The sequence below is a fragment of the Gastrolobium bilobum genome, unplaced genomic scaffold (genome assembly GCF_033153095.1).
Source record: "Gastrolobium bilobum isolate Gb01-03AN ecotype WA unplaced genomic scaffold, APGP_CSIRO_Gbil_v1 utg10548, whole genome shotgun sequence".
Classification (NCBI taxonomy): Eukaryota; Viridiplantae; Streptophyta; class Magnoliopsida; order Fabales; family Fabaceae; genus Gastrolobium; species Gastrolobium bilobum.
Window position 1 is genome coordinate 47,024 of NW_026895215.1, and position 8,422 is coordinate 55,445.

At 34.0% G+C, this 8,422-nt stretch overlaps 1 protein-coding gene across 1 annotated transcript; it reads right to left on the reverse strand.

Annotated features, from left to right (window-relative positions):
• Window positions 1–174: 174 nt before the first annotated feature.
• Window positions 175–782, reverse strand: LOC133300194 (uncharacterized). The gene has a single exon (XM_061499707.1). It carries the CDS (start codon window positions 754–756, stop codon window positions 229–231), a length of 528 nt encoding a protein of 175 aa, XP_061355691.1. The 5' UTR covers window positions 757–782; the 3' UTR covers window positions 175–228.
• Window positions 783–8,422: the final 7,640 nt, after the last annotated feature.

Genomic DNA, 8,422 nt, shown 5'->3' on the forward strand with positions numbered 1-8,422 from the left:
TCTCTGCACACTAAATGCTTGTTCCTGCCAGTTTTTTTTGTGGATTGTCTTTTGAGTTTGTGTATAAATTATCCTTATTTTCTCATTGCCTTCGTTGAATATTAAAAATGAAAAACAAATAAAAATAAAGTAATAATTTTATTTATTAAAATTAAATACTTATAAACACCCAATATTGGCATCAAGTACTAAAGTTTCAACAAGAGAAACTAGTACACTGTTTAGTATTTATACATTGAATACACCCTTGGAATCTGTTAATGGTTTATATTCTTCTTCTTGAACTGCATTCCCATTATTGTAACAACTACGATGAGTGGAGCAAGCACTAGCACTCTTGTTACCCTTCCACACAAAGTAAACATAGAAAAGTAACACGTTGCCCACAATCACAACCAAAAATATACACAAAGACTCAGTGAAGTTCATAAACGTTGAGAATTCGCATGCAAATCCTAACATGGTGCTACTGAATAAGACCCACATGCCAATTTTAACGTTACGCCTCTTAGAAGATTGTTCAGATGGTGGTAGCTTGTGGTATAAACGGGACCAATAGTCGAACAAGAAGGAACCAATGTAAACATAAGTAATGAACAATATCATGAGTATGTCTTTGTTGTTGTAAGCACGGTAGATTGTGATGACACTGCTGATTGTCATGCTGATGATACAGAGGAAAGGTTGCATACTGCAAAGGTTTTGGGTATGCACATCAGAATTGATTGAATTCTTTGTTGCCTCATGAGTTTTCATGGTTATGGTTGGCTTGATTTGTTGGTGTATCTGCAAAATGAAATTCTGAATTGATAGTGTGAGTTGTGAATGATGTTGGGTTTAATTTAAATGTGGTAGTGGAAACAGGTTTTTCTTGGAAATTGAGAAAAATGTTTCTTTGATGATTCTTCTCATTTCTTATGAAACATCTGAGAAACAGCTGTTTTGGAAAAACACTGCTTTGTGAACTTACTCGGAAACTTCATTTTTATGACTTTGGAGAATTGAGGTGTCCAACGTAGATTAAATTTTTAAAGAAAAACTTGTTTCAAGGGAAATATGTCTTTCATATTACACGAGACAAATTTATTAGCTTTTTAATTGTACTAGTTCATTTTTTTCAAAAAGTTTGACCGGAATAAGCTCTTGATCAAACTTATTACCGGACTAATACAGAAAAACATGTCACCTGACTTGCCGCTTCTAAATATGGTAGTATGCTGGATGTAATTAGTGTTGACAAGAGACATGACACCTGACATACCACATTTAAACGTGATAGTCACACTATCACATTTACTGTAACGACAAATATAAATACGGTTTCACATGCCACGTGACGAAGTCATACTAAACACATCAGGTAGACTACTATGTTTAGACGTGGCATGTCATGTGCATGTCTAGTGCCACGTCTATTGTCAAGGACCCATTGTCATAATACACATCAGGCATATTACCATATTTTGATGCGGCATGTTAGGTGCTATATCTCTTTGCATTAGTCTGGTAATAATTTTGATTAAGAGCTTAATCTTGTCAAACTTTTTAAAAATCGAAATAGTAAGATCAAAAACCCCAATTTTATCTCATGCACACACAAAAAATAAGTGGGATCCACATTTTCTTTCTGTCCCTCTCTTTTCCTTAATGGATTTCATTTAATTTTGTGTGTGTTGCTTGAGACAATTTTATCTTATGCAATATAAGAAACATATTTCCCAATAACTAATAGATGAGAAAAGAAATTAAATGAAAAAAAAATGCAGTTATTTGCAAGAAAAAATAATTAACCAAAACGGGAAAGAAAAAAGGACTAAGAGATAATTTAAAAAGAAAATAGGAATATAAATGAAAGAAAATTTTTCCTTTATCGAAAATGGAGCACCCAAAAAAATATGCTCGGAAGCATATTAAAAAAATCCATTTGTAAGATTAAGGCACTCAAAGTAGGTTGGTGGTAAGAAATTTTTGCAGCTAAAAATAATTAGTTTTAAGTTGACCATTGAACAACGTAAATAAATCACGGGTTAATAAATTGAACTGGCTCATTTTTGTTTATCACAAATGCATCAAATCAAGGTTATGCTAGTCAATATGCCAATTATTTGTAAATTCTATTGGAAAAATGTGTGTCATTCAAAATAATAGTTCTTTTAAGAGAGAGATAAAGATAGATCATGAGATAGAGAAGAAGAAAAAAACCCACTCTTTTTCCCTTATGTTTTATTTCTATCTCTCTTAAAATAATCCAGTTTTATATTCTTTAAAAGGACACATTTTTCTCAATTCTATTTTAGCAAAAATAGAGACCGCATCAAAATAACATGAAGCTATTTATCATGTTTAACATGAAGCTATTTATCATGTTTGGTCAATTATTTTATGGAATATGTTACTCTGCTTACTCTTATTTTGTCTACCTTTGCCTATCTCTCTCAACACTATTAGATTACAATCTCATCCAACGATAGAGATTTGTAGAATAAAATAAACTTTTTTCCTCTTTCTTTCTCCTCAGTGTCTCCCACACTCTTTCTCTCTCCTCCCCTCTCTCTATCGATTTGCGTAATTTACATCCTCAATTTATATTTGTATCTAAATTCATGCAATGATGAATGGCATGATAGTTATGCTAGATGAGTATAATTTTCAAAATTTCTTGATTCTGATATAATTGAACACGGCAGAAACCACAAAATTACAAAAAATCGAAAACTACGAATAACCCTTCATTTGAATTAATCCACGATTACCGTAACGTTCCTACTTTGCTGCTGAAATTTGAAACTAATCGATTTATCTCCTTCTTCTTATCTTGTTTTTCACTATAAGGTGGGAAAATGGTCTCTGTTCTCTTTATGTTACGTCCAACAACAGGCCTATCCGGTTGCATAACATAGGGCATTTGGGTTTATTTATTCTTGACACCCCCATTTCAATTTTTTTATGTAAATGTTCATAACACTTTTTCTTTTTCTTTTTAGTTTATTATAATTGATTAGGATGTATGGTAAGTGTGCTAAACATGAAATGTATATTTATAGTTGAAAGTGCATACCTGACAACAAATATTCAAATAATGCCTATCGCGAGCTTTACTGTATTTTATTTTTATTGGACCAGGCCCAGTCCACTGGAAATATCGTCTTCCCTCGTTTCGTTTCGTTTCTTACCCTAAAACCCGAAAACCTTTCGAGTATTATATCTGGGAGGGGTTTAAAATTTTAAGAGTAAATACCCTTTTTAGTCCCTGGCAATATCCACAAAGTCCTTTTCAGTCCCTGGCAATTAAAAAGGACCAAATTGGTCCCTGAAATAACAAAAAAGGGGCCACGTTAGTCCTTCTGTGAAGTCCACCGTAACGGCCAAACTAACGGTGCCCATGTGGCACGTTAGTGTGCTGACGCAGCTTGGATGTGGGATAGCGTGGAAGAAGAGACGACGTCGTTTAGTTACTTTTTAATATATTTTTTTCTTTCTTCTTCTTCTTCTTTCTTTCACCCATTTCCTGGTTTCTGATCTCTTTCTGGAACAGCAGCAGCATCTCTTTCTGGGACAATCTCCCTTGAGCCACTTAAGAAACTCTTTTTTTTTTCTTATTGACCTGAAGGTTCAAAATCTACATTAAAAAAAAACAAAATCTCAACACCATAACGTGGATCAATCTCGGTTTCCTTTGGCTCCAGATGAGGTGGCATGAGACTCCGGTGGTGGCGGTCACATGCCCTCTCTATAAGATTGTGGCATTTCTGTTTTAATTAAAAAACATGGGAAGGCAACCATGCTGTGACAAAGTTGGGTTAAAGAAGGGGCCATGGACTGCAGAGGAAGATAAGAAGCTCATTAACTGCATCCTCACTAATGGCCAATGCTGCTGGAGAGCTGTCCCTAAGCTATCAGGTCTGTTATACCATTTCTTAGACATTCATGGTCACATAGACATATAGTACTATATATATATATATATATATATATATATATATATATATATATATATATATATAGCCATTCAAATCCTTAATGAATGAATATATATATATATATATATATATATATATATATATATATATATATATATATATGGAGTAATTCATGCTTCCTTTCCCATTTGGCTATTTAAAATTCAGTCGAAATCTTTCATAGCAGAGATTAGTGGGGATGCGATGGCAGCAATCAAACTCAAAAACAGGTTGCATTGCAACATCCCTGACACAGGCTCGTAGGGAGGTCATGTAAATACAATATAATTGTTATGTATTGAAAGTCTTATTTTGTGCAGATAATGATTCTTTTGGTTATGATATGGGTTGGTGGAAACAAGCACTGCATGCTTGTTTTTTTTTTTCCCCTCTATATCTTCAGCTTTCTTCACCCAGCTGACAACAAAAACCTAATGCTTCTTCAATGATTGTACATGGAGGAAGTAAGGTGATATCATTATAAAACTATGACGGCTTGTATACCAGTTTCTTTCAGAGCATGTGTTTTTGCACTTACCATTCTGGTTGGTTGAAATGTAATTTCTGTTTGTAGCCGCTTTGTTTCCCAAACATGCTATAGGTTTAAATTGCTTAAGTTCTATCATTGGATAACCTAACTTTTGATTTTCAGTAAGCAGTAGTTCATCTTTGTTGGCCTAAAATGAGTAAGGTTAATTTGTTCCATACAGAAGCATGGTCGATATATCATGATATAAGATTTCATTTCCTTGCTGAAAGTTCTTTGAATGCTAAATTCACTACAATGAATCAGGGCAATCACCCGAGGTCTTACAACTCTTAGTTGAAACTATGGAAAGCTAAACTAGGCTTGAAAATGGAACTATTTACTAGTTGAATTTGAATTTCAAAGAATACCTTGCATAATTTGAGAGTTAAAACAGTTATAGTGGTACACTGAGAGATAGAAAGGAGAATGGTCACTTTCAACAAGTGAACCTGCATTTGATTTAAATTGCACCAGGAAAAAATGCGCCATTTTTGTACACAATCACTATTAAATATAGGCAGTAATTTTCCAACAGAGAAGTGTCAACCAGCTACTCTCTTCTATTGTTAAAATAAAAGGGTAAAATGCAAGTAGTGATAATTCTGTGATTATTTGCAATATAAGATAGTAAACCAACTCTACAAGTTGACTGATACTTTGAAAAATGGAAACTAATTCAGTCATATTAGTTTCATTATTTCGTTACATTCTAAAACTAATATTATTCAATAGTCATCTCACACGAAATCACATCATTAGCTTGACAAAAAGATCAATAAACATGGAAGGTAAAGAATAGAGTAATGATCATTACAAACATAAATATGTAATGTTATAAAATGCATGTATGTTGAATCAGATTGAAGTACAAAGTAATCAACAAAGCTGGAATACTTAGTAATATTAACTATTACCCGTGTGCAAGTATAATAATATTAATACATAAGGAGAATGCACTTATTAAGTATAACTATTACCGGACTATTTCGTTTAAACCTGTTCAGAGAACCAAGCGAACTAGTCTTCAACTATTAGTATTTTTTTCCCTCTTATAATTGGTCCTCAACTAGTTCAGAACTAAAATCAGTTCAAAAAAATAAAAAAATAAAACTAATTCAGTTCCCCGATTTCCCGAATGAAACCACTAAAACCGGTTCGGTTTGAATCAGCATAAAAAACATTGAGCAAGCATTGTTTAAATCCCCATTTTTTTAGAAGGAAGGATAAAAGATGCTAAGCTAAGCTATTGAACGAAGAAGCTCTTGAGGAAAGGAATAGAAAGGTAAGCTTGTGCTGCTAGTGTTCCACTGCTGCTGTTCCAGAAAGAGATCAGAAATTAGGAAATAGGTGAAGTTTCACTGAGTCTGTTAAGAAGAACGAAAGAAGAAGAAGAAAGAAAGGAAAAAAAAATTAAGAGGTACCTAAACGACGTCGTCTCTTCTTCCATGTTGTCCCACATCCAAGCCCCGTCAGCACACTAACATGCCACATGGCACCGTTAGTTTGGCCGTTACGGTGGACTTCACAGAAGGACTAACGTGGCCCCTTTTTTGTTATTTCAGGGACCAATTGGGTCTTTTTTAATTGCCATGGACTGAAAAGGCCTTCGTGGATATTGCCAGGGACAAAAAGGGTATTTACTCAAATTTTAATTTTGTACTCGTCTCAAATTGTATTAGTTGCGAAACAACGAACCGATTGAAATATTTCTAAAAAACAAAACCTGAAAACCCCCACCGGTTCAAACGACGGTGAATCCAGCTCCCGCTACTTCTGTCGTGCTTTTCACACTTCACAGACTCTAATTTTATCTATTGTTAGATTCGAACATGGATGATAGCTTGTACGATGAGTACGGCAACTACATCGGGCCGGAAATTGAGTCCGACCAAGACTCTGACAGAGTAGACGAAGACGACGCCGAGTATGTGAATGTTTAATAGAAGAATATTCCAAAACTGCTGATTTTAATAAAAATTTTAATAAAAATTCCATATAAAATTGGGGACATGTTTTAAACCCTGATGCAAGCAAATACTTGGGAGCTCAGTTGCCAACTGAGCTATTCTGGTGAATTAAATGTCTGTTATTTTAAATGACACAATTTTATGTCATTTTTAATAAAATTATGTCGTTTTGGTGTTTTTGTATTCTCTTTCTTTCACTTTCTTTTTTTTCCTAACTTTATATAAAAAAAATCAAAAACACACTAAAATGATGTAATTTTAATAAAAAAATGACACAAAATTATGTTCCCTCCTGAAAAACATGATGCTCATCTTCCTGTTAAAGAAGGCTATATGGGTACTTTAACACTGCTTTGTGAACTTAATCGGAAGCTTCATATTCCAAAACTGCTGTTTCTCATATGCTTCCAAAGAATGAGAAGAATCATCAAAGAAACGTCTTTCTCGACGGGTTAGGTTGACCATATCATTAAGGGGGTGTTTAGTATAAGGATTATTATTTTTTAACTGAGAATCATGGTTACTGAAAATATAGTTTTAATATTATTTTCCTTAGAATGTTACTAAAAAAAACTATTTGGTAAGTTGTTATCAAAAAAAAAAAAAAACTATTTGGTAAGTCAAAAAATAATCGGGAATTTTGGTCAATTTTACTGAGAATATATTTGGTTGATAATAAAATATTGTTGGAAATATATGATAAAGTTACGATTATAACCTCATTCTAACTTAAAAAATGATTAGAAAAAAGAAAATACCACGCAAAGAGGAAACCTAGGCTCAAGAGGGTAATATAGTCTGCAAAATATGTTAAATGGAATCCAGGATGTAGGAATTACAAATTATCATATCCAAGAAGGTACTTTCGATTGGGAATCGTTAGTGTTAAAAGTATTCCAAGGAATCAACTATTCTCGCACTAATTTTCAGGTTCCCTTATACCAAACGTGGAAATAAAAGGTTCCCACTTCCACTTTACTGGGTATCCTAAATAATAAATATTACCCTGTAACAGCCCTTAAGAGGAGTTAATTTGTGGGCTTTTTTTGTGTGTGAGGTTTGTCATGCCAATTTTTTTTTATCCAATATTTTTATGTCCATTCTCCTCTACAAAAGATAAATAAAAGAGCATTTGATTTATGACGAAAGTTTTCAAGATAAAAATGAGTTCAGATAGAATGAATATTAACATATATTTCTACTTGAGATTTGAAAAAATGAACGGAAAAGTGAGATAAAACTAAATAACAGGTTGTGCACCTGCTTTATCTTTATGCAGGTTATGATGAAGTGCATTTAATGCATTCAGGGTGAAATCCCTTTTTTGCCCTCCATCACTTAACCGTTTGGAAAAACTCTTCGCCTTCGCGCCTCCAGCAATTCGTCGTCCTTTAAATACCAGCTTTCGAATGGGTTCAAAACTTTTACATTCGTCTGGTTTCGCAGTGAGCTTTTGATGTTAATCGTTTTCCAGTTCTGGTTCTGTGTTTTATAAACTCTCTTGGAGCTCTCCTCATTTCCAGTGAAGGTTTTCACGCATTGAGTCTAGTTCCCATCATCCTTGCTTCTAAGTTCAGGTACCTTCCTATTCTCTTTGCTTTTACGAATCTCTTTTTGGTTGGGTTAGGTTGCATTGAGTAGTTACCTATGTTTAAACTTGAAGGTGAGGTATACACTTTCTTCTTCGAAGTGTTAAGGGTTCCTTTTCTGTTCTTGGGGGTTTATAATGAGTGCCCCTAGTTCTTCCTCTGGTCCAGAATCCAGTCTACGTCACAGCAAACGTGATACGAAAGGACAGGATAAAATGATAAGGCCAAATTTTGATTTTCGTGTTCAAACAGCGCCTAGACTTCAAAGGTCGGGAAAAGTAGGGCATAACTGAAGGTCGCAACATGACTTAGAACGTCAACTCGATCCAGCACTAGGAAAACAAAGCTCGGATCAATGGTATTCAAAAGTTCACAATA